At 38.8% G+C, this 25994-nt stretch overlaps 1 protein-coding gene across 35 annotated transcripts in view; it reads right to left on the minus strand.

Annotated features, from left to right (window-relative positions):
• The window catches only part of MADD (MAP kinase activating death domain), a 54988-nt gene that overhangs the window by 15986 nt on the left and 13008 nt on the right, over nucleotides 1-25994 (minus strand). For 4 of the 35 annotated variants that reach the window (XM_015630588.1, XM_015630603.1, XM_015630582.1 and 1 more), the window contains 20 exons: nucleotides 25672-25778; nucleotides 24606-24799; nucleotides 23692-24023; nucleotides 22924-23063; nucleotides 21593-21694; nucleotides 20701-20739; nucleotides 19629-19688; nucleotides 19067-19169; nucleotides 17829-18015; nucleotides 17509-17659; nucleotides 14906-15112; nucleotides 10023-10076; nucleotides 6929-7026; nucleotides 6515-6598; nucleotides 5921-6079; nucleotides 4347-4455; nucleotides 3751-3813; nucleotides 3238-3358; nucleotides 1965-2070; nucleotides 831-941 (listed from right to left, as the gene is read on the minus strand). In XM_015630588.1, the coding sequence (XP_015486074.1) occupies nucleotides 831-941; nucleotides 1965-2070; nucleotides 3238-3358; nucleotides 3751-3813; nucleotides 4347-4455; nucleotides 5921-6079; nucleotides 6515-6598; nucleotides 6929-7026; nucleotides 10023-10076; nucleotides 14906-15112; nucleotides 17509-17659; nucleotides 17829-18015; nucleotides 19067-19169; nucleotides 19629-19688; nucleotides 20701-20739; nucleotides 21593-21694; nucleotides 22924-23063; nucleotides 23692-24023; nucleotides 24606-24799; nucleotides 25672-25778 (2527 nt within the window). The remainder of the gene's footprint in view (nucleotides 1-830; nucleotides 942-1964; nucleotides 2071-3237; nucleotides 3359-3750; nucleotides 3814-4346; nucleotides 4456-5920; nucleotides 6080-6514; nucleotides 6599-6928; nucleotides 7027-10022; nucleotides 10077-14905; nucleotides 15113-17508; nucleotides 17660-17828; nucleotides 18016-19066; nucleotides 19170-19628; nucleotides 19689-20700; nucleotides 20740-21592; nucleotides 21695-22923; nucleotides 23064-23691; nucleotides 24024-24605; nucleotides 24800-25671; nucleotides 25779-25994) is intronic. The other 31 variants (XM_015630595.1, XM_015630586.1, XM_033515392.1 and 28 more) reach the window with 22 other exon arrangements.

Here is a 25994-nt window from a genome sequence, read left to right on the forward strand (position 1 = left end):
GGTGACATTAGGTGACACAAATGAAAGAAAGAAGAATTTTTAACAGTATTTAATGAGCTTATTGGAGATAAATTCAGACAAAGCCATAAGCAAGATACTCCAGTAAGTTTAGTTTCAGTAAGTGTGACTGTGAGAGTTACCACAGCATACAACATTCATGTGGTACCATACTCAGTATAGGAAAGTGAGGTGTCTGAGTTCTGTTATCACTGCAGGAAACTGGTCTGATTTTTCCCAATCAATTATAAGATGATTTCGTGTCTTTTCTGTGCAGAAAAGTAAGATCCAAATGTAGAAATTACCTTTAAAAGAGCCTAACTTGTGTCCACCCTGGTGATGATTGTGTTTAAAACTGCCTAGATTTACTAACTGAGGCTTTAGCATAAATTCTTATTGATCATTACAGGACATCAGGTTTATTCTGTATGAATCCTGGAAACAGTTTTGTACAGAAACTGATTACAGGCCTTATACTGGTCTGGAAACTGACAGAAGACTAAACACTTCTTACAGTCAAAGTAATCATAAAGGTTCCTGCCAAGAAAACTTATTAACAAAATATTAATGTTGCACAGAACTGTGATATGTGTCATGTTTATACATACTTGTATTTCAGCTCTAACTGATAACTGTGTAACATTAAAACATTATAAACAGGCCCATATAGTCACAGTCTTTATTCTACACTTGTGAAGAGTAGCATTTAAAAATTCAATTAATTTAAATATTTTTAAATTAGTGTTGCAGAGAATATACATAAGATTTTTCAGGCAATTTATCTCTTCCACTGTAGACACCAGAGGTATATCACTCATCACTGTTTTACTTACCAGATTGGCAAGTTTGTCTAGAATATCATTTATTTGCTGGCTGTGCACCAATCCAATATGTGATTTTCCCATTAAACGACGCACCTTTTTCCTAATATCATTCTTGTTCACCTAGAAAGCAGATACACAGACAGTTGCATACTCTCCTCTATTCACAGGAGGCAACTCCAATCTCCCAAACATATCTTGGTTTCCATTGCTAAGAAGCAAAATAACTGACCTCCAGGTCACTCATGCGAGGGCCTCTTTAACTCAGCAGTACAGGACCACGTTGCACATATCCCACTTTTCAGCTACTGTGCAAAGGATGCTGTGCTCAACAGATTTCCTGCCTGCAGATTTCCTGTGCACAAGCTGCAGTACCACCACTTCCAACTACTGACATCAAAAGCCTCAGTTCCCTATGTTTCCACTTCTGAGTCTCATTGGCCAGACCAGCTTCACCTCTTCCTCTGCACAGACTCAAGTTAGGCAGCTGTGGAGCCCTCAACATCTTTCAGAATTCTCATTCTTTCAGCATGTGTTTCCTGGTCACTAGGCTGTGGCTCTAACACTCACAGGGAATCTTCAAACAGCAAAAGGTTCTTTCTGAAGATGAGCTGCAGGCAAGCTCAGAAGCAAAATATTTCTGCCTCAGTTGCCATTTCAAAAGGCTACTGTAAATGCCAGCCATTGTTACTAAAGGCTTCAAAATACACTCATGCTTGAGTGCTGATTTTCTGAAGCTGGATGAAACACTGATTTTTAATACATTTGCATTATGACCTTAATGTTGTGGAGTGTATAAAACTAACTCGATCTGCTTCCTTCCTTTAGCAAGGATTCTTTGTGCTTGAAAGAAAGCATTATATTTTTCAATATACTTTAAAATTAAAACCTACTAGGCTCTGCTATGCAAAACAAGAAAATAAAGTACCAAAGCATTGGGTTTGCAGGATTATGCCTCTCTTGATAGCTCAAATAAATTCATCTCTCTAGTAACAGAAAGCCTTCCAACTTTGCAGTTTCTAGAAACTACCCTTATTATCCACTGCTCTGAGTTTCATAAACAGAGATGTATGGTTTCAAGACAACACCAACAAAATATATTGCTTAAATGTGAGCAGCAATCTATTAAAAAGAACAAGAAGTCACCTTTATCATGAGCATATAAGCAATCATATTATGCAGCAGTGTAGCTAACAAACGATCCTCATCATCCTCCAAACGCTTTCGATCGTGTTCCCCCAGGGAAAGATACCTGCAAGAAGAGCTACATCTGAAGCAGACTCAGGCATTCTTCATCCACATCACTAAAGCACTGGCAAAGGACACAGCACTGTTTGTGAAGTGTATGACAAATAAAACCTCTAAAAACACTAAGTTAAATGGGCGTTTTGCAGTAAAACACTGTGATCAGTAATTAAACATTTCCATTAATTATTAACTAGTTGAAGCAAATAACATCTGCTCAGTGAGAAATTTGTTAGTGGTCCACTGGGCTTATCCATTTCCTGTTCTCTGCAGTCACAGCTCCATGACAACTACAGCTGTCAGAAGAGGAGCACATAACTCAGTGCAAGAGCTATCCAGCACTAGAGCTTAAATACAGCTGCAAGGCAGAAGAAAGCTGATAAAGGAAGCACATCAGGCACTCTCTTCTGCCAGTAAGGCAGGCAGTTTCTGGAATAATAATTTTGAGACTAGCACCCCAAATTAGTTCTTATTTTGGCTACCAGATTTCATGTTCCATGATAGCTTAGCAGTAGAGCTGCAGGTGGTAGACAAGAGCACAGAATGATCAGCTGTTAACAGAGCTGGGGGGAGGAAGAGGAAGTTAGTCGAGATTGACATCTTAGAAGCAGTCAAGCCTTAGGCAACCACGCAGATATTTCTAGAGAGTGGTTTCCTCATAGGTTTTTGGTTTGTTTTTAACTACAAGCTGTGAAAACACTTTGCATTTTGAGAAGGCTCAAAATGCCTTTTCCGGAAATATATAATTCTTTCACTTTATGTCAACACACTATTATTCCAGAATATAGCCATCCTGCCACAGAAATCTCTTGCTTTACTAATGAGCTAGTCTATTCCATCCGTTCATATTGTTATCATGCTTACATTAACCATTTCTCTGGAAAGATCTCACCACAAGGGTTAAAAAATACCTATGTCATAACTGAAGACAAAGTTATTTGTAAAAAACTGTAAAATGTAAAATTGTAAAATGTAAAAATACATTTCAGTATTGGCAGCTACTGACCAGCAGAGAGAAAAAAGGTTCCCTTTGCAATACCCAGGTATAGTAACAAGGTTTACAAAGTGATAATAGCATGTTAGGTAGAATTAAAGTATTTTTTTCCCTACTATTTTTAGTATTTCAGCCCTGGGTGAAAAAATGAGGAGGTGAAAGGTCTACTAAAGAATTTACCTGTCAATCATCTCCTGAGGTCCCTGGTCCATCCCCATTCCTTCTCTCTCTAGCATCACAGCATCCAAAAAAGCATCTTCCCAGAACTGCATCTGGTCCCACAAAGTTGAACGCTCTTTGCCTATGCAATGTATAAAAAAAATTGAGCATTTATTCCATTTATCCAGTCAGATACTTTAGGGTTAATTCCTGTTCATTCCCACTCCTTGAAAATACCATAAGACAACACACAATGAAACTATATTAAAAAAAAATTTTAAAAAAGGTTACTTGTAAACCACAAGCAATATCACAGCTGAAGAAAAGTGTAAAAGAAAAGACAAGACAAAACTCTCATTCTAATTAATGGCACAATATTTTTAACCTCTCACAGTAAAGTATGTCTCATCTCTATTCTTTAAGGAGTGTATCTTCTTCCATAAACTGTTAACACTGCCCGAAAGAGACAGGAATATCTCACACAGACACAGATCACAGCAAACACACAGAGAAGTGGAAAGATAAGATTATTACTCAGAGAGAAGGTTTCCATTGCAGCATCCTCTAACTGGTCCCAGACAGATCCTTTATCCCTACCTGCACCATTCCAAGCAGGTAGGAACGATAAATGGGAAGGATGAAAAACAGAGGAAGAGAGAGCTTTTGATTAACAGCAAGTCCAGACAAAATACAAAAAAGCCAATGTACTCTTAATTCAAGGATATACTTGAAGCCCTTTAGTACTCTGAGTTTAGCCCTCTGTTCAGTGAGTTAAGCTGAATGATCTTTTTTTTAAGATCAGCGATATATTTTACCTTTTCACCCCTTCTGCACAATGTTTAAAGAATTCATATCCAAGAAAAGCAAGAGACTTGGACAGACTTAATTTTACTACACCAAAATAAACTACACCACTCACACCCATCTCCTCTTACACTTATTCAATTTCCCCAGCAAAATTTAGGCTTTACTCTGAGTGGTCTGATGTGCCTTCCTATTCTACCAGCATGGACAACAGCTAGAGGTTAAAAACAGTGTCAGGAAAAGTGAAAATTCCAGTCTATTCTAGACATGATTTCATCTGAACTTCAACATGAAAGATTCCCTCCCCACCAAAAAAAGTAGCTTACCCAAGAGTCCTTCATACAGATAGACACGCTGGTTCCCATCCTCTGGACCTCTCCCTGGAGTACTCCCTTTGCTATCCTTCACACTCTGCTTCAAGTTGTGAGACTTGGCCTGAAAATAATACAAAAGAAGTATTGGAACTTAACTCTGCACCCTGCAGGTGAGAGTTAACACTCTTGCACTGTTGGGTTTCACACACAGTTTGCAAACTATACTTCAAAAAAGCTTCTCCTGCAAACATTCACAAAACAATTGTTTTGTTCAAAGAGTACCATAATACACTTAAACGTCCAGAGTCAGACAAAGAAAAATCTAAGAGACAAAGAAATCAAAACACAGAGGAGGCACAATGCTTCCCTGAAGGAAAACTGAGGCAAATCAAAACTGCAAGCCTCAGACTAAAGGAAATAACCTCTTTTGTCATCCCTCATATTTCACACTTACGCATTCATAAAGGTATGACATTAAGCAAATAATTACATATCATCTGGCTAGTAGGCCCAGAGAGCTGGGACTACCAGCCAGCAGGAACTGACAACCAAGCTGGCCCATTCATTTCTCTACCACCAGGCAAACTATGGTGCGATATTTGAATTCACTGCACATTGTATACACCCATCAGCTTTGCTCTAAACCTCTTGCAAGCCTTCTTAGAATTTTATTTAGTTTCCATTTAGTTCTATTCTATTTAGTTTAGTAGAAAAAGGCAGAAAAGTAAATGTTAAAAAAAAGTTTGACTCTTCAGTAACTGAGAGGACACCCTCTTGCAACGGGAAGCAGACACAGTTAAATCATTTTCATGTTTTTTGTAGAAATCTGCCACGAAACACAATGGTTTTGTTTGTTTCTTGACATTAGAAGTAGAAGCCCTGTAAAGGCTTTTACAGTCTTGTCACAATTATAAAATAATGAATACAGTGAGACTAATCTTAAGGTTAGTCTTAAGTTGTTTTCTTATTTCACTGAGAGCTTGATTGAGCCAAACCAAGTGTATCCTTATTTTCTGGGTAAGATGTATATTAGAGGTTATACACAATAATCAAGAACTTTACAAAATTAATTGCATTTGGATTTTACCACATACAGATCTTCCAACTAGGCAAATATATTTAAATGTTATAATTATACTTCAAGTAGAATTAAAGCAATATTTTAAAGAAACAACGGCAGCTAAAACTAGAATGGATCATTTCTTTACCAAACAGCTGCTCCTAAGAAACAGGGAATTTTCCTTTTAGTAAGGATGAACAATGCCCACCAATGTTGTATTGCCTTTGAAAGGTAATGAAATGTCGACTTCATTGAGAGAAATATTGAAGTAATATTAAACATTACTAGTGTCTCTAAGGTGGTGCAAGATGCTTATCTACTACTTTCAAAAAACTATTTTTTGCACAGGAAATGAAGAAAGGTATGTGGATCCAGACAAAACAACATCTTTGACATTGTAATAACTGGTTAACCCTTAGAACTGAATCAGAGATCCTCTTCCATACATGCACACACACTGAAATATTACTGTACAAGATATATTACAAAAAAAAAAAAAAAAAAAGGAAGTCTGCAATGCCCTTACAAAGATAGAGCTAGTAGCAGAGTTTGTCTCAATTTCACTGTCTGACACAGTGCCTCTGGATCCTGCTAAATTGCCACCATTTTCCACACTTGGGCCATCACCAGCATTGCTACTCAAGTCACTGTCTGCTCCCAACGTCTCTCCAGAACTGTTACTAACCTATGGAGAAAAAGAAAGCAATTACCTTCAATGGATAATACATCTGAGAATTTTTCTTATTTTTAATGCAACAAACAATTTGCCTTTTTGGCTCTCAGGTTACCTTTTTAAACTTCTATTCTTTATAGATGGTTTATACACAACTAAGATGTATTTACAGAGTTGTTGCAATCCAACACCAATATGTAGGAATATGCTAACAGCAATGAGCACCACATGTGAAGGATACAATCTGCTCATAAAGCAAGCACAATGTATGTTCTGTCAGACACACATGCTTGCTACACGCTCAGGGGCTCTGGAGAGAGAACTCACAGAGTACATTATGTATGTGACACTGTGCTGCCACACCACACGAATACTAGGCACAAAATGCCCTTCCCCACTTAAACAAGCAGTCAATCACATCCAGATTTCACTCTGGGCATATCCTACCACAGTGCTGACTTCAGAATCCTGGCTTGTACTTCGGACCATGACTGTTGGTCCTCCACTGGGAAGAGAGTCAAAATCACTCTTCTGCAATCAAAACATATAAAGGACAAGAAGGGTCACATTAGTTTTTACCATTAGGAGAGGAAATCACTTCCCATTCTTCTGGGCTCCTAAATCACATGCCTTATGCTTCCTTAGTTTATTTAGTCAATCAAATAGAAACTACTGTCTTAGTGTCAAAAAGATCATGGTGTCCTGTAACTGAGTTTACAAAAACCAGTGCCCTAGAGTAAGGGGTGAAGAAATGAGCCTCTCAAGAAGACTCAAACCCTAGAAGTCTTCCCATAATTAAGTAGTGAACAGAAGAATCCTGTCTCTTACCACACAAATAAAGCAAGCATAGGAGCCACTGACCTGAGAACCTGAGGCCAAACTGAGGCCACTGTCTGCACTGATTTGGGATTTCTTCTCATCTGTTTCTCCCAAATCCAACTGTTTCACACCTTCTGGTCCTGAACAAAGGAAAAAGTAAATAATTACTGTACCAACTAAAAACAGCAAAGGAGACAGCAGATGACAGACTGGAAGCAGGAACAGTACCAAGAAAACAGATTTGCTTTCTCATTTATTTGAATTTTAATGTACTTTTATTATTCCTTGGTACTGAAAACAACAAGACCAGCAGAACACATCTGCTAGTCTTCAAACCTTGGTTTGAGTTTCAAATACTCTGAGTTTCAAATACCAAGAGTGACTATAATTAAACAGTACCTTTCTTAGCCATTCAAGAGAGATAAGAAGACACACAACAGTCAAGTAGCTTCCAGCTACATTAACACATGCAGAGCAGCTGACATTCAACTCTAGGAAGCCACTTCCTTTAATTCTTGGTTAAAAAAATAATACCTATTTACTTAAAAGTCAGAATCCTTTTTTGAACAGCTAAATTGCTCAAAGTCCTGGACTGAGTTTTTTTGGTTGCCCACTGCAACTATCTAGGCAAAAATCAGGCAACACGTGACAAGAAAATAAACAGCAACAATTGGTGTTACCCGGCAAGATTTTCAAAGACTAAGCTTGTATGATGCTGTACTTCACAACATTCCCCAATTACATTAACAAATGGCTCTCCAGAGTTGGCAATCACATAGGTAGGAGAGAGAGAGAGGGAATCAGCAAGCTTTTAAGTCATGCATTCATTAACCCAAAGATCCAAAAAAACACAAAAGGGAAAGAAAGGATAAAGAACTTCATGTTCAATTTCCCATGCACTTCTAGAATTGTATCATCTATTGTCCTCAGATGGGATGGCAGAAAGAAAAGAGAATGATGGAGAGGTAGAGTCTGAAAAGAAATTTGGATAAGCACTGAATGAAGTAAATAACAATGCAAGAAAGAAGTGTGTTATAGGCTGTACACAGAATGTTAATACTCTCAGAAAGGGGAAGAGACTGAATGCAATACTTCTGCCATAGCCATATCTGCCAACTATTCAGTAACAGGAAGACATGATCAGCTGCTGGAATATTTATATTATATACCCATGTCTATAGCCAGTATCTCTAAGTAAACAATGCCACTATCTCTGCAACCAATGATCACAACAACCTGGGAATTATGAACATGTTTGTACTATATGTAATATTAGAGAGGGTAAGACAGTGAAAAGGAAAGTAAAAAGGAAGGGAAGAGAGAGAGAGAGAGAGAGAAGGATAATATACAAAGATTTGTGTGAGTGAGTTTGAAATGATATGTAAACTCATGAATAGCAAAGCCATAAGCTGGCTGTGCAGACCATAATAGCTTACTACTCAACCACCAATTCTTCCTGTGAAGTGTTTACAAAAATATTCTTCATTTTTATAGTATTTTGTCTCTAGACACAAATGCCTTAAGTTACTGTTAATCAAGTCCTCAAAGACTCCAAGAAAGAGAAAGCATAAACAAAATTTATGAAGAAAAATACCTAAAAACATCTTTCCAAGAATTTGGAATATTACTTTTCACTGAAATACACATAGCTCACTTCTAGAGGTCTATTTCCGCTCATTCAAGTGGTCATCATTTCTAGTTCTGATACAGCAAAAAGTTTTATATTTCATTACTACAGCAGTAACACAAAATTTCAGCTGTGTGTTTTAAGTAATTGAGGAGTTTCCTGTCCCAACATGAAAGCCAGGCATGTTTCTGGCAGTTTGACTTTTAAAGGAATTGATATTGACTAAAGCAGTTCAGATATTTCAGGACTGTGACTGAGTTTAAGGAGCACAACAGCCACAATTACATCGTTGTCACTGTCAATTTACAGGCACTTAAAAACCTCAATTTCCCTTCCTTATGGAGCCATATGTCTAATACACATGGAACACTAAAACCTCTATCCCTCCCTATGTAGGCACCTACCTGAAAGGCTCAATTTGGGAGAGCAGGTGTGTGCATGTGCTATGTTTGTCTCACACACTCCTACCTCAGCAGATAGCAATTCACACTTGAGTAGAATACGCTGTACTGCAGAGGTGCCCCACTCACCCCATTGTCTCTGAACTAACTCCAGAACTTAACAGAAGGATTTAACTGAGGTAAGCAAACCCAGGCCTGGCCAGAGGAATCTTCACTCATTCATCTTAGCTATCAATCCTTCCCAAACTGCAGTCTGTTTGGGAAAATAAGCAGCATCAGCTCTGCAAAGTACAAACTAAGCTCATGGTTAGGAAACACCTACCACAACATGGTTGTTATAAATTGGCTGTTGTCCTTATGTGATATGTCCCTATTTACAACAGTGACAACCAAAAGAGCAAAACCTGGTATTGCACCTGCAGAGTATAAATCTTCAATATTTTTTGCATTATCATATTTCAATAGATGTTCAGATTTGTGTAGATTTAGACTATTATTTAGACTCTGCAACAGCCTCAAACTATTTCACTCCTTCTTTACCAAGGGATATGAAAAACAAAATCAAGTTGATTCCTTATCATGAGGCTATTTTCTAGAAGCCATCACTAAATACAATTCTTCACATAAACCTTCTCTCTCCCACTCAGAAGTATTTCTTGTTTCAGACTGACTGCTCATGGTTGATGCCAGTTAAAATTCGCCATCCCATGGCTTGAACAAACAGGAATTCTTCATTCTGGTAACATTTAATCAATCAACATATCCATATCAACAACTTGTTAAACAAGTTTTAACTTTTAAGGAAGGAGATCTTAAAATTCTTCCATCCATTGGTGAGGATGCAGAACACCTGCTTCCTCTTCTTTGAAGGCAATATTTGGGGGAGGAAAAAAGAAAGGAAAAAAAAAAAAAAGATATATTGAACACAATTTCCTCAGGGCAAACAAATCTGTTTGGTCTCTTCAATGGAGACATTCTTGATAGATTTTTGTTCTTGTGAATATAAAACCTGTGTGCCATAGATGCAAGCTCACCCTGCACCTGGGGAGTTGGCAGTTATGGGGAGGCTGGAGGAGTCAGTTTCTACATTTTTTTTTAATTTCCTTACTCGTTTTTTCCAAAGATTTTTGCTTTTTCACTTCCTGGTGCTTGTTCCACAATTCTACCCAAGATGCATTGAAAGCAGGAGAGAAAGAGAAACAGTCAGCAGCTGGTCAGACAGGTGAAAATGGGGAAAAAATTTCAAACAAAAACCCCACCCCTTCACCTCCAAAAAAAACCACCAAAAAAACCAAAAAAAAAAAGAAAAAAAAAGTAAAAAAAAAAGTAGAATTTTATGACAACTACTGAGTGAAAGGTTAATTAACACCATTTCATTTTAAAAGAAATCAATGTTATGTATTGACCACTGCATCATCTCTTAGTAACAGTATTCAAACATTAGAGATGACTTCATACAGTTGTGGTTGTGCATCCCCCTCCCCTCCTCAGGCCACACTTTGACAACAGTGAATCAACTAAGGAAAAACAGCTCTTATGAACAAATAATCACCTTTTCTAAGACAGGGATTTAACACTCTTAGATATTTACTCCTCTAAAACATAGGCATCACAGAAGCTCTAATTAACAGAAACATTTTAGTGTCTCTAGTTTATATCACTGAAAGGAGAAAGACACAAAAACAGCAGCAGCAATTCCAAAAATATTGAAGTGTAGGTTAATACAATATTTAACCAATATTATATCTTATATATTATCACAAAGTTTACCAGTTATTTTTGACCTGACAGCATTCTCAATAAATGCCTGGCTCTGCCTATGAACCTGTCCTATATGCAAAGAGCTGAACTTCACTGCATCCACTTGCTCCAATCAGGGTATAGAGAACAGAAAAAGGTAAAGAACTAAAATGAGCAAGGTATCAGATGTGCTCAATTCCCACTTCCAAAACTCAAAGTCACAGCACTCTAATCAAGTTGACAAATTCCATAAGAGAATATACAGTGCACAGACCAGCAAAACAATCTGAAGTTCTCTTAAAACTGAATTTGAAACTTAGCTCTGGGATAAAAGAGTGATGAGGCACTTGCACTTTTCTATCACTCACTTTGTTCAGCTCTGAAATGGAGTCACCTTTTCTGCTCAGAAACATCAGATCATTCCAGGTGATGGCCTGTTGGCCAAAGGAGACATTACAAGCTGACATGCTGAGCTGACTCTGAGTGTTAGGCACTGTCCTCTCTCACTTGCACCATTAAAACTGGGGACACTACAGAGGAAGACCCTCTTAGAAAAGTGGCAAAGGAAAGGAAAAAGAAGTAAAATGTTCTTTTACTGCTCTTTAAGAAAACTTTGTGAGCAATTGAAAGGTCACTAAAGTGTGTTAGAAACCCATTCAAGCCTGCAAATAGCAGAAATATGGATAAGACAGGCTCTAAATAAGTTCTATTCAGCAAAACATCCACTGAAAAAAAAATGTAAAAGGATAGGCTATAACTGTAGAAGAAGGCTCCAAAGTATTATGAAAAAATACATCAGGAATGAGACAAATGCAACAAGTTAGAAAAAGCTAGAAAGATGACTTCTAGCCTACCAATCTCTAGATCTGCTTCATGATTGATGGATGTTCCTTCAACTTTCATAAATAGACAGATGGATAAGATAAAACTGCTGAGAGATCCAAACAGCATCCTACAGGCTTATCAAGCTGAGCACACACTGGCACAGATAACAATCTCTAAGATGGACTCAATTTGTTTGTTAAAGGGCTTTGAAAACATCTGGCCTCTTCCATCCTTAGTCTATCTGGCTTTAATTTAAAAATCACCAGTCTGAAAGCTACAACACCTGTCATTAACTTACTTTTAGCTGACTTGTCTGTTAATTTAGTGTAAAGTATATCCTAGCACATTAAAAACAAACTAGATTTTACTCTCAACTACTTAGTCAAAAAAGAAAAACAAAACTTCAAATAAACTCACAGGGCATAAAATACTACACCTATGCCTTTGTTGCATGACCCTGAATTAAACAGGACAGCAGGTCCAAAAAGGAGCTGATGCAGATGAAGTATGTAGCACAATCTTTTCTGTTTAAAAAAAAACAGCCAAAATAAAGTGATCTGACTGGATTAAACAACTATTTAAAAACTAGTAATGGAAACTTCAATAAGTACTGACATTTTCATTAACAGTTATGGAAAGTATGCAATAAACCAAACTTATGACTAACATAAAGGAGTAAATTAATTAACTATCAACTTAAAAGCCACCAGTGTCCTAACAAAGGGACCTACAGTACAGGTGATGACCTACACTACAGATGATGAACCCTGGAAGACATAGAACCTGGAAGAACAGAAGTAAGCAATTGGTGAGTATGAGAAGCATCATCTTCACACTGAATTTTCTAGGTAGGACTTAGCTATCAAAGCACAGTCAAGATCAAAGCTCAGCAAGTAAAATTCCATCCCACTACACCTCAGAAACAGGAAACCCTGTGAACTTCATGGCCATTATTCCTGTAGTACCAGAAAACTTCACAGATTCAGCTACCACAGATTCAGCTCTAGATGTGCAATGCAGTTCAATCATCCCACTAACATACACTTTACATAATGCTCCTACAAACAGAGCTGTACATTGTTTTATTCCATCCTTCTGAAGACTTGTCCTTCCAGTATTTCCTCCTTTATCTAGGTAAAGAGGTTAGCAGCCAAATTTGCATTTAATCTATACAACACCAAGAGATTAATTCAAAGTTTTATTTACATATCTGCACCCTGAGGCTGTAAGTATCTTCCAAATTTCACAGAATCAAGGAACTACTGAAGTTCAAAGGAACCTGTGGACATCATCTAGTCCAACCTCCCTGCTTAAAGCAGGATCAACTAAAGCTGCCTGCCACAGGACCATGTCCAGTCAGGTATTCACTTTCTCCAGAGATGGAGAATCCACCACCTTTCCCAGCAACCTGTTCCAGTATTGGATCATCTTCACATAAAAAACATTTTTTTTCCATGATTAAATGGAACTACTTACAAATATGTTGTTAATTCAGCAACATGTAAATATTTATCAAATGCTCTTCCATAAATAAAATCGTTTGAATGAGAACATCTGCATTTCACAGCCAAGCCACAACTAATACCAATCCTGTATATCTGAAGTTGTCTTATTCTGAAGTTCCCATGACAGAATATAAAGGAAGTATAGTAAGCAAGCAGCTTTAAATTATCTCTCTGCAACACAAGAGAAACACCTTTTACTTGTAGATCACATGAGTCAGATGAACATGGAGACTACACTGTTTTTACAGAAATTTCCTAAAAAGTGACTTCCATACCAGTTCATGTTTTGTGGTGAAAGACAAAAGCAGTTAGAAAAAAAGACTTCAGGAAAAACATTCAAGTCTTTTGAACTTGGGTCAGTCTAGGTAAAACCATATCCTTCTTGTAATTTAGCTCCATAAAGACAAGTGGAAATCATCATAGCATCAGAACCACCAATGAGAATGTACCTCTGCATGTCCTTGAAGAGTGAATTGTTTGAGGCTAATATTCTGGCAACAATAGTTAACATGGCATATTACATAGCACTTCTTTTGAAAAGCACTTCTTATGATGCTTCACAAACAGGAATTATCTGATCTCTATGATTTCCATTTATATGAGGCTTTAATTTCATCTAAGGGAAAGAAGCACTCTTAGCAATCTCATCAAAAGATCTCTCCTCATTCTTTAAGAGAACACTGTCCTAGAGCCTGGTTTATTCTTAGTTGTGCCAGCAGCATACTTTCCTTTTTCACTTCCACAGAAAAGTAATGAAGTACCCAGAGCAAACCAAACAACTAACTGAAATGCTGGAAATCTGAAACTCTTTCAGCTTCCTGACAGCTTTTCAAATTGAGGGCAAGACTAGTTTCTGAGCAACTGCCTCCATAGATTACCTCTTTAGAAAAGAAAGCAAATCAAGTCAGAGGGGTTCAGTGTAAGTTCAGGACTCAACAGCACCAGCCTTCAGTTATTATGTGTGTATAAGAAAGAATGTCTGTAGTCTTGTCACTCAGCTGCTCAACACACACATTCCCTTGTCTCATGCCAAACTACACATATAAGCACCACACTTTCAGAAGATTAATCTTTCATACAGTGATTCCACATTATTTTAAACAGGCTGTAAGAAGCAACATCTATAATTTAACATGACGTATTTTTGCAGCTGACAAAAAATTTCTCATATGCTGATGGTACTTCTCATGTTTACAACCCACAGCATTCAACCAAAGTAATTTTTTTCTTTCTCCTGCACCAAAAGAGTCTGTAAAGCCCTTTTTATATTAAACAGTTCTGAAAGCCCTACTTCAAACTTTAACCCAAGACATAGGGAAAAGCTATACCATCAAAGAGTAAGACAGGAAAATCTCCAGTGACCAGCCTAGCAGATGCTGTTTAGAAGAACACACATTCTATTTGTTATTGCATAGAAGGAAAATCCATCAGTCCTGCTCACTGAAACTGTAACACTATAACTAACATCTTTTTGGAAATTTTGTTGTTAACAAACAGCAGAATTTGGATCCCACTTATAACAGGATACAATCTACATAATTCACAGGTAGCCAGCAATGACAGAAAACCTTTGTTTCATGTTTCCCTTCCACAGCTGCCCTTTCTGAAGTCCTGCTGTCCCTGTTCCTCTTTTACCATTTCCCGTTGCTGGAAAACAGCAATCACAGAGCAAAAAATAAGGCTGTTTAAGGTGTAATGAAATATAGAAACAATTAAGATTAGACAACTTCTGGGAGAAAATTGTGGTGGATAGTTTATCTGAGAGTAGGGTGAAAACACATATGATTGTTCCTTGTGACCCAAGGTGTAAATGAAGCATGTTACTGTTGCAATGTAGTGTGTTAAAATGGAGAGAATGCAAATAGAACCTAATGCCAAACCAGAAGTCCCCCCTGCACTTCACATGCACCTCAATACACACCAATGGAAGCAATAAAATTTTCTTCCTTTAGACTTCTTGTGTCAAACTCCCGTGGCCCTTTGCCTGCAGGGCTCGGTGGCTTTGGCATTAGCTGAGGTACCGGCAGCTGCGTCGCAGGTTTTGGCTCCACTCTTGGGGATGATGCAGGATCCTTGCCAACTGGAGTGACAGATCCATCTGTAGGACTTCGTTTTCTCTTTTCTGGTTCTTTAAATAAAAAATAAAAAAAAAAAAAAGTGTTGAGAGAAAATAAATAAATAAAGAACTTGAAATTAGCACAAGGAAAAAGGAAATGAGAGCAGGAGAAGAAAGATGAGACAGATGGTCTCACCTAAATCATTAAGCCTGGCTCTGAAACAGCTCATTGCACATTTGTTCCCATAGGTCAACATAGCTTGCTGATAGTCTGACACACTGATGGAAACAGTAAAGGAGAAAGCCAGGGTACTGTTTTAGGGATACTCAAGTATCTCATTTCTGTGTATCTGAAACCTAGGAATGTTCTCTGACACAGTAACTGCAGCATCTCCTCTGCCGAACTGTGAAGAATTAAACAACTCTGCCTAAACTAACAAGAATACGATTTATAGGAGGTAACTAAGTTCCTTTTACAGAGCAAACATGACAAATACAACCGATTTTATGGTAACACTAAATGAAACTTCAGTTAGGGAAAAACCCCCAAAAATGCCAACCAGCTATAGCTCTTCCATCAGTCTGAGACTTCCTATAACCATATGTCCCTTAAAGGCAGTTTGGATTATTTCTCTGTATCAAACCCCACAGTCTGAATTACATCAAAACCTTCAGAAAAGAATAATTCAAACTAGGTTTTCCATAAAGAGCCTCCTGCACAAACTATTCCAATACCTCATGAATCTAATACTCAAAACTTCATATCCTATTATCTAAATCTGTCATACCACTAGACCTTGTGACACCTTTGTTCAGTGGATTTAAGATTCTGCTATTAGTAACACCTTGCTATTTAGACAGTAATTGAAAAGAATCAACACCTAACACTCAACAGACTAAACACTTCCATCCTTAAGAGCAAAAGTGTTCCCCAGTTCCTTGTAGATCTTCTCACAAACCTCAACTTTGCAGGGTGTGATGACCAGCACTGGGAGCACTACCTCAGCTGTGGGTCTTGTTACTGACACATCACGACAGTAGCTGCATTCCAAATGTGTATTCACAGATACACAGTGCCCCCCTTCCCAGTTTTCACAGACACAGTAAATAGCGGGAAGGCCACACACAGCAGCAGGAGACTGCTTCCTAGGATATATCTCCCAATCCTACTATTACTGCCAACTATCCTTGTTCCTAAATACAAGTACTTAGTTTGACCATATTATAATAACTTAATCACAACCACGCTTTATTAAGATTTAGCTTACTCTAGACAAGCTATATCCATCATGTCCTGTAGGATTACTAGTTTATTACCATATGTTAAATAATATCAATGTAAGGCCTAATCTCTATAAAACATTTCTAGAAATAAATACTAATTTCAACAAATTGAAAACAATTAAAGCATACTAAACAGCTAAAACTTGACTACAAATTAAGATGTTATGCAATAATGAGAAGAGTCTTTAAAAGTTTGCACCAAATTTTGTCTGCCATGACCCCCATTAGTTTTCTGGGAAAACTCTATTTACCATCAAATTATGCTATTTGGTCCTCACTCTAAAACTACTGAGCTTTACATCAGCCACTCCAATTTTCCTTAGAATCGGTGTCAGACTAAAATTAATTACCAAGATTGTAATTGTAATTACCAAGATCAACCTATTCTCCACATTCAGGACTGTTCCACTAGCACAGCCTTCCTTATCTTCCTCAGCATTCCAACAGTGACTGGAAAGGAACACGGGATGTATCTAAGCCAACTCATAAAAAATCCCTGATGCAAGACCCAAAACACCAACTATAAAGGGTTTAGTAGATGCTACTCCTCTGCTACAATGAAACAAGTACCTTTCCATCACTTGAGATTACAGAAAAGTCAGATACTAAGCAGAGATTTAGCTTTTTGTCATCTTTTGCTTTCTTCCTTAGTATGCATTTTCTTATTTCGCATCAAGAATCAGATTCTTAAGAAACAGCTGAAAAGTTAAGAGATATTTTCAGACTTTCTTCTCCAAGAGTATTTAGTTGTATAAGAACAATTGTGTAGTGCAATGTGGTTGGTGAGATGTAAGTCTTGTATGGTTCCACATTACAAGTATCTCCCTCTCTATTGAGGTTGCCTGCAACAACTTTCCAAGACTGTGGCTGTAACAATTTTAGCTGAAGGTCCCCAGTCCCAAAATTTCCACTTCAGCTGTAGAAGTGCCAGGTTTTGCATCCCACTGAAGAGTTCCCACTTTCAATTAAATATCAGTATGACCATTATTTTGCTCTGGTCCAGTAAGGTGTATAAGAAACACAAAACAGGCTTCAAGCTTCATAAGGCTTCAGTAACAATGGTACAATTCTCACCATTTTGGAAGTGTTGGAAAAGCCCTGAAATATCAAAAGGCACAAAAACAGCTACCTTCCCAAACTTGCTTGGTTCATAAATACTGTATTCTCATAAACACTTTTCTTACCTTTATTATAGTAGTGAGTATGTGCTATCTCTAGTAGGCCAAAAACACTGGCCATGCCTCCCAGGCCAGCATTTGCATATGATTGCTCCAGGCTTAACACAGTGCACTTCAGCAGATCCAGCATGCCTTTATAAACTTTGCGGCTGATCTCCTGTAATGAAATCCCCATTAGTGCTGCTATTTCAGAAATGAGAAAGTAATTCAAGAACATAAATTCCAAAACTGATGTAACATCAGCTTTTCACAATTGACAAGAACTTCCTGTGAACTGAGCCTCAGCAGACACTCAGTGTGAGGACCCTGCTGAGTTCAGCACTGACCACGTCCTGTATGACATCCTGTCGAGCATCCTCCTCTGACTGGATCGTGCGGTTCAGCTTGCTCAGTACAAAGACGCGGAGCTGCTCACTCTCCAGCAGACGTCGGACTCTCTTCATGTTCAGCCAGCCAACACCTTGCCCATCAAGAACATTGTGTACCACCTCCTTCAGGAACTGCTGGTTCTCACTGACACATTTAAGAGAAGGCAGGCAAAAGTTAGTCACCCTCTGCTTCCTTTGGCTTGCATGGGAAGAGAGCTATGGCCAGGGCACACAAGAAGTACCTTCTCTATCAACAGTAGTTGACATCTAGCCCTGTTTGCTGCTAATGTAATTGCACACAGCTCAAGTTCTGTTCCATAGGTGTAGTATCAAATACTTTATTCTGTCCTTTATTTCCTATAAAAAGCCATAATCAGGTTTTCCTCTAGCTCCTCTAGGTACCACTCCACCCTTCACTTTCAAGTACCCCTCAGAATTCACAGGAATCCTTTATGCCTCAATCTTCTCCCACAGCCCCCATGTCTGAGCTGTAGGCTTTCTTTGAAAGAGGAAGTGCAGCACTACTAATGTATTACTGCAGCAGCCTTGGCACATGGTTTGTGTGGCACATGTTTGCTCAGCTTCTTTTGCCACAGAGGGAAAGGTAAGAAGGAAACTCCTGTGCAACCTGCTGCATTGCCCAGTCTGAACTACAGTTATTGTCCTTACTTATCCCCCAAAGCCAGTAGATCAAAATAAATTTACTCTACCCATGACTGCTACATAAGAAAGGGAGGAGAAAGCACAGGCAGAGGTAATGTAATGTTTACTTGCACCATTCTGAGCCCCTTCCCAAGGCTGAGAAAGGCACTTCGCATTAATTTATGGAATCAAACTGCTTCATTGTACTCAGTTGATCCCTTTCATGGTGCATTAAAACTCGACTGGGCTAGATCACCTTGTTCAGAACACTCAGTTAAAAGGATAACTTTTATTCTGAGTTAAATTAGAAACCTAGAACATTTTGGATCTCAGACAGAAGGGGGATATATTTTGGAGCACAGAAAAATAAGCATATGTCCCATTAAGTGAAAGACATCCATACCAAATCTTCTTAGACAAAACACGTCCAGGTCTAGGACAACAGAAAAGCATTATTTAATTTTCAACAGCTAGACTTCTTAGGAAACATTGGCCATAGGTATGAGGCCACTCTAACTACACTGTACACTTCAAAAGCAGGAAAAAAATATTACCTGGAATTGCTAGTTCGTCCCTGAGGTGATGGAGATTCTCTTTTCACTGTTGGGCTGTGCTTTATGACTGAAGACTTCTGATCAACAAGGGCTCGCCTGTTTCCTAAAGAGGAGAGGAAACAGAATGAAAGGAAAGGGTGGAAAGAAAACAATCTGATCCCAGCACAGTAACAAGCAACACTAAAGTTGGCTAACACACCTATTTGAATTACAGGTAACAGACTTCAAACAAAATGGAAACTCCAAAAAAGCAGCAGCGTATATCATATTCTAGCGTCACACATCGGCAGAAAACAGTAATGGGAGTAATGCAGAGAGAAAAAGAGAAGATGGTAATGATAGCAGGAGGTGAGAGGCAGGAAAAGTTTGGCTGCTCTGCATGCAGTTCCACAACAAGAACCATCTTCAAATTAGTCACTGTATGTAAAAGCATAATGCATTGAGGGTGACTAGTATAGATCATGTGGTACTGGTTACCCAGCGAGAAAGGTAGCCCGAAGTCAGGCACAGGGAATGCTGGAAATTGTTACATCATGCACAGCTCATGCTGTAGGGAACCCACCTTCATTGCTTACTGGGCCAGCTTCAGTAATAATCTCCATTATAGTATTTAACCCAAATACTGGGACACAAAATATACAATTAGTAGTGTACTGAAATATCTAAACTCCCCACTGTCAGCATCAAAAGAATCCAACTAGCAGTTTCTTCCCAGCCCTCCCTCAAAATAAAACCCAAATGACACCAGAGCAGGAAGGATGTTTGAAAGCCCAAGACCACAAGGGCCAGAATAACTGAAGAGATAGTGCTTGACTTGAAATTTGGCATAGTGGAACCAGCATATTGCATCTTCAAGGACATCATTGCATATATTGTATTTGAATGGCGCTGAAAAACCATCTGCATCACCAAGGAAAAATATCAATGGATGCGCATGAAATAAAAATTAAAAAAGAAGATGGAAAGTGGTCAAACAGCAGCAATGAAATGGAGTCCCAGCATCATTTCCCATTACAGTTAGAAACAGACACTTGGCAAGAACAAGTAAATGCAGCAACTTTGTACCTCTACAACAGAGACAAAAACATCTAAAAACCACTGAAGTGCCCAGTGGGAATCCCAGTGAGCCAGCATGCACATGTAAATGAACACACACACACACTCTCACACACAGTTGCACATGCATAAAACAGACTGAGCTACTCCATGGAAATCCCATCCTCCTATCTGCACAGTAGCATTAAAGGCCCTACAGGATTAAAATAGTCAAGAAAAGAACACCAAAGTGCAGAAGATGAGGCACAAAGCATGAATGTGGAATGGCAAACCCCATCACTGTTTTCTTCCAATGCATGGAATCAGTCATTAAGTTTACCCATGGAAAAAACCCTGACACAAAGCATGTTTCTTATCCAGTACAACTGGACATGAAAACATAACCAACTGGTAAAAGGTTGTCAAAAACAGCTGTGCAGAATCTCTGCTAGTGTTTTCACCCTACCAGTCCTGTTACTCCTCATTTTACACACAGGGAATGATTACTTGTCTCAAAAACAAAGCCCAAAGCAGAAACAAAATCTAGCTTTAGGTCTTTGTTTCTACAAGGTCAAAGGTCAGCAAAACATCATACCAACCTTCATCCACATCCCTTCCCAACTCCAGATTAAAGTAATCTTTACCGATAAAAGTGATGAGGAGGAAAAAATAAATGAAAAAAAAAAATCAACATATTAAAGCAAAAGCAGTAAGTACTAATCAGATAGAATAACTCAAAAGGTAAAATAAAACCTCTCCTCAGTATAGCATCTGAAAAGGTCTCAACACTACGACACCAGTGCAAGCTCAGTCACCCCTGCAATATTACATTTGGTACAAGGATGACCAGGCTGTCTAACACCCATGGTGTAAGGGCCATTTCTCTAGTGCCCATTCAGACATGTCATCTAATGCTACTGCAGACAAACAGGAGATGTTCTATGAAAAGATTGTGTGCATATGCTTGGGATTGATCTTCACTCTCATAAAACTGAAAGCATGGTTGTAACTTGATTTTCTATTCAGCAATCTGAAAAGAGGATAAACACCTTTGAAACTCACGTAATCTGCAGTCTCCATGGGAGGTTGGCATTACCCCCACTTACAAATGCAGTATCATCACTCTAATAAATTAACTAAGGCTAAGCATGAAGATAGTGACAGTACAAAAGCAGGACCTACCTCTTGGCTCCCATTCTTTATACTAAGTAGTTAAAAATAAAATAAAACAAAATACACTAAGAATGTTGGTTTTGTTTTGTATCACTCAGCCTAGATGGGACAGTCTCCCATCCCAACATAGCCCAATTGTTGGGAAAAAGACTGACTGAGAAATATCATAACAATTAACAATTAACTTGCTCCTTAACACAGGTACTACCCAAACGACCAAAAGGCTTCACTCCCAGGATTCCTATTAGGGATAGGACCTCAGACTGGCAAGTGACAAGAACTGAAAAGGCTGTAGAAGACCAAGGGAAAAATGGTTACCTTTCAGGCTGGGAAAGGGAGTATTCTTGTCTCTCCCAACTTTGGTCGGTAGGGCTAAGTTGGACAGACTGAAACTTGTGCTGTGGTTTCTGTACAGGCTGCCTATGACAGAAGACAAAAACAATTAAATGCCTCCTGCTCACTGCACACACCCAAAGATCCTGTAATTCACCATCTTATTTCAGACCCTTAATGATTAAGTTCTTCTTTATTACCCAAAAGTCTCGCAACCATAACATGACCTCATTTACATTGCAACCACAACTATACTCAGATTATTCTAAACAGTACAAAAACATAAGTCTTAGCATTCATGTCACAATAATTGATGTTACATCTTCAAGTCTGAAATGTAACAGCAAAACCCTTCTGTCTTCCTGCACTTAGATCACATTCACCTTAGCTCTACCTTGTAGTTTGATCCTGGTTTTGGGAGCAAATGAATGACTGGGCCCCGTGAGAAAACAGGATGACAGAAGATCTGCAAAACCTGTAACTCTGAAGTGAGGGCTGTGCACTGTGTCTTGTGAAACACTGTAAATCTGCCATGGAACCATGCTTCGAAATAGAAGCTTTCCATTCATTAGGAAAAAACATTCTTCCTGGTCCAGGCAGATCTTAAGGACACAATTATGCATCATCATCTGCTTAAGCCCATAGACAGTCTGAAAGCATCACATTTAGATAAAGGAGTTGATTAACACTTCAAGTTATTAATTTAAAGTGTCAACATACTATTTCAATTTGTTTCTTTGTTTTTTTGTAGCCTTATTTTAGTAACAGTTATTTTACCAGAAACATTAAATATACTTTCCCCAGTGCTACAAACTTCTTTCACCACTTTTTACTGTAGTGCAAGACTCAAGTGGCCATGTCTTCTATCACTCATTAAGAGATTATAGATTCATGTTCCACACCTGTGATTATTTTCTTTTTTAATTAAAATATAATTGAAAGTAGGCAGTCAAGGAATTGAATTTAACACCTAAACACACAACATGACAGCATGGAAGGCATATTACTGTAAGATTTTTTTATCAATTTCATAAAATTACACAATGCTTTGTTAAAATGAAACTGAAGAAATTTCTGATCTGTGCCCTAAAGTGCCATACAATTCAAGGGGCTAACCACAATACCAAAGTCCTTCTTACTGAAGAATATAGAAAGCAATAGTTGTCAGCAGTTGTCAGTAAGCCACAATGACTACTGGAGAGCTGGTAACAATTTGACAGCCAACTCATTCTCTTGACTAGCCATCCCTCTGCTCCATCTCGCTGTACCCTCTGATACAGTAAATAAAACCAGCTTAATGAATGCATTGTACATACTTGCAAAAGACATGATGCCCCCAAAACCTTCGCTGCTATTGTTGGAGACAGTAGAGTTTGGGGAGCTGGCCCTGGAATCTGAATCTGCATCAGAATCACTGGCCAGTTTTAAACTGTTTGGCCGGAGTAACTTCTGAGACCTTTAAAGAAATTAAGTACAATTGTTATTGGCATTCCCCCTTCCCACCCCAACACATTGTATGGTTGTGGGAGACTGATGCTGGTCTCCTTCCCACCAGTTTTCACCACACTACCGGCACCTTCTGGGAAAGAAAAAAACCACCCAAACAAACAAGGAAAAGAAAAAAAATAACTGAAACATCTCTACATTCAGGCTTTTATAGCCTTTCATGACATGCTGAAAACTTGTCTACAAAAGGGTGTTGGCAGACTTGCAGGTGAAAGGGTTCTGGTTTGAAAAGAGTAACAAAAAACCCGTTGCAACAAATAATTGCAGTATCCTTCCCCCAGAAGACAAAGATTTACCAAAACAGTTTCCAGAATCAGTACATGATATAGCAGAATGTTCTACAAAGAGCCGTTAATTCTCATAGCTTCTACAACTTACATAAAAGTAAGGAACTGAGGGACTAAGCAAGTGCTTTTATTCAAACCAGAAGGGTTGACAGAATTTCAATATTAAATGAAAGTGATCAACAATATATCTCAGGTGCCAAAGACATTTGAGTGCATGAATGCTAAACTACATGAAGCAGACAGAAACCCCAGAAGTGCTGTACAGAAGGGCAGGAGACAAGGAGGACTCGCCTGCTTCCATTGAGATTCTGGTTAAATCTTGGGGTGTAGCTCTCTTCCTGCTCATCATCTTCATCCTCCGTAGGAAAACCATACTGTGGTTCAAAGTACGGATTGTCATACTCCCGCTTCCTCACCACCCCTTCTGAGGAGCTCATGCTGCCAGCTGCGATGTCACTCTCACGACGATCCAAGCTTATCTTGGGAAAGCTTGCTTGCAGTGGCAAGGAAGAGAGATGGTTTGAAAATCCAGCAGCCAACTTCTCTTCTATTTCTGCTGAGTCTGCTGCCTCCTGTGGACCAGTCAAATCATTGATCTGTTCGCTAATTTGCGATACATACAACTGAAGGGCAGGACAAGAACAATTATTTCAAACTGGGAAATCTGCACAGTCCTTGCTGCTTGCTAAGGGGGCCCCACCACATCCCCACCATCTGTGTCTCTAAACTAGGATTTTATATACACTGCAGTATTTGTGCATTGTTCTAGGGACTTATTCTCCTTTAAAACAGCTCTGACTAATGTTAGCTCAGGATAATGGCTTTCCATTACCATGTTCCCATTCTTCTTAAAAGACCACAAATTTGTGAGTTTCCCCACCCCACTCTCTGTTCCTCTAAAGACATCAGGTCTTTCCATACTCTGTAAAAGCAGTTCCTGCAATCCCAACCTGGACCATTTCTCCCTGCTAATGCTGCATTTTTCAATGCACTGGAACTCTTTGTACAGGAATGGTCTATCCCAGCATAAGGGTACCAGCAAACCCCACCTTGCTCAGAAAGTCCAGGGTGAGCATGCAATTTAATCTGTGCATGGTGTCACAGTCCTATTAGTTTTTGCCCTTCTCAGAAAGAACCACTTGTATTCTCCCATTCTTTATATCCTAATACGCTGATCTTGAGGCTGAACTCATCTCAGTACACACATGATTCACTCCATGGATGACAGTGCTGGGGCTGCTACTGGCTGTAGTACTGGAACTTGAACGAGGCTGGTTATTCTCTTGGGAATTCTCACTGTCCATGGTCTGTTCATCAGGATCCCCTGAATATTCTTGAAAATCATCAAATTCCACTTCACTAGCATCACCAAGGGCTGCATGAGTCAGGGGGTCAACGTCTGCAAACACATCATTATTCATTAAACAACATTGTCTTCCTCAGCCTTTTGCCCATCTAACAAACTCTCCCTAGAAGATGAGGACTGCTCAACAGAATCAACCTGCATAAAAATTTAGGTTGTAAAGGGCTTTTGGAAGTCATCCATTCCAATTCTCTCCTCAAAGCAGAAGCACCTTCAAAATTAAAGCAAGTTACTCAGGGCTTTGTCCCACTGAATTTTTGAAAGTTTTGAAGGGCTTGACATTCTCCAGTGATTCTGGGAACTTCTTCAAGTACAATAAGCATTAAGTTCTTTTCCTTATGTCCAAGTAGAGTTTCTTTTGTTACAGCTTATGATTATTACCTCTTGTCCTTAGGATGTGGGAAATGTTTTGGGACTCCTAGATTTATTTTATTGAACAAAGTGAGTGGCTTTGTTATATGTAACAGCTTATATATGAAGCTTATATGTAGCTTCCATATAAACCACAGGGAATGCATTTTTCTGCCCCCACTAGGATAGAATAAAAGCTAGCACTGAAGACCAACATGCAGGGGCAGGAGGGAGCTCACACTCTGCTGTCCATATTGCACAGTATTTACTACTGGCAGCAGCAGGTTGTTTCCAGATCTAGTGAACCAGTTTTGTTCAGCAGCACCTATTTCTGTTCTTCCTCTTCACAGTGTCCTTTGGAAGAAGTTGTTTATAAGCAGGAGAAATGTCCTTTTTCAGTCTACCCACACACTTTTACCTCAGAGCAAAACCACAATGGAACAATACTTTGTTCTGATTCAGGGATTTAGGGGAGGCCTTTTTCCCAAAGTGCTGCAGATTAATTGGGAACTAGAACCTATGTGGACCTTGGGAAAGTAAAAGCAAAAGTTACTCACTTGGGGTATCACCATTAATGTCACATTTCATCATCTCACTGACAAAGTCACCAAGAGAGGAGTAGGAGGAACTTGAATCGTCATAGTCGACACTGTCACTGCCACTGCCACAACAGGTGAGAGAGAGAGATGAGTGGCAGCATCAAAGCAATAGCAGGCTCTGACACTTTAAGGATGTGAATCAGCATTGTTCTCATGGACCTCCTAAAAATCTCATATTATAGTAGCTGTAAACAAATTCCAGAGGCCAGCTTCATGAAAAGGAAGAGCAAAAAACTTAACTTCCACATATGTGAAGAGTTATGGGAAGACATTTAAAATCT

This window comes from Parus major, chromosome 5 (genome assembly GCF_001522545.3).
Source record: "Parus major isolate Abel chromosome 5, Parus_major1.1, whole genome shotgun sequence".
Taxonomy (NCBI): Eukaryota; Metazoa; Chordata; class Aves; order Passeriformes; family Paridae; genus Parus; species Parus major.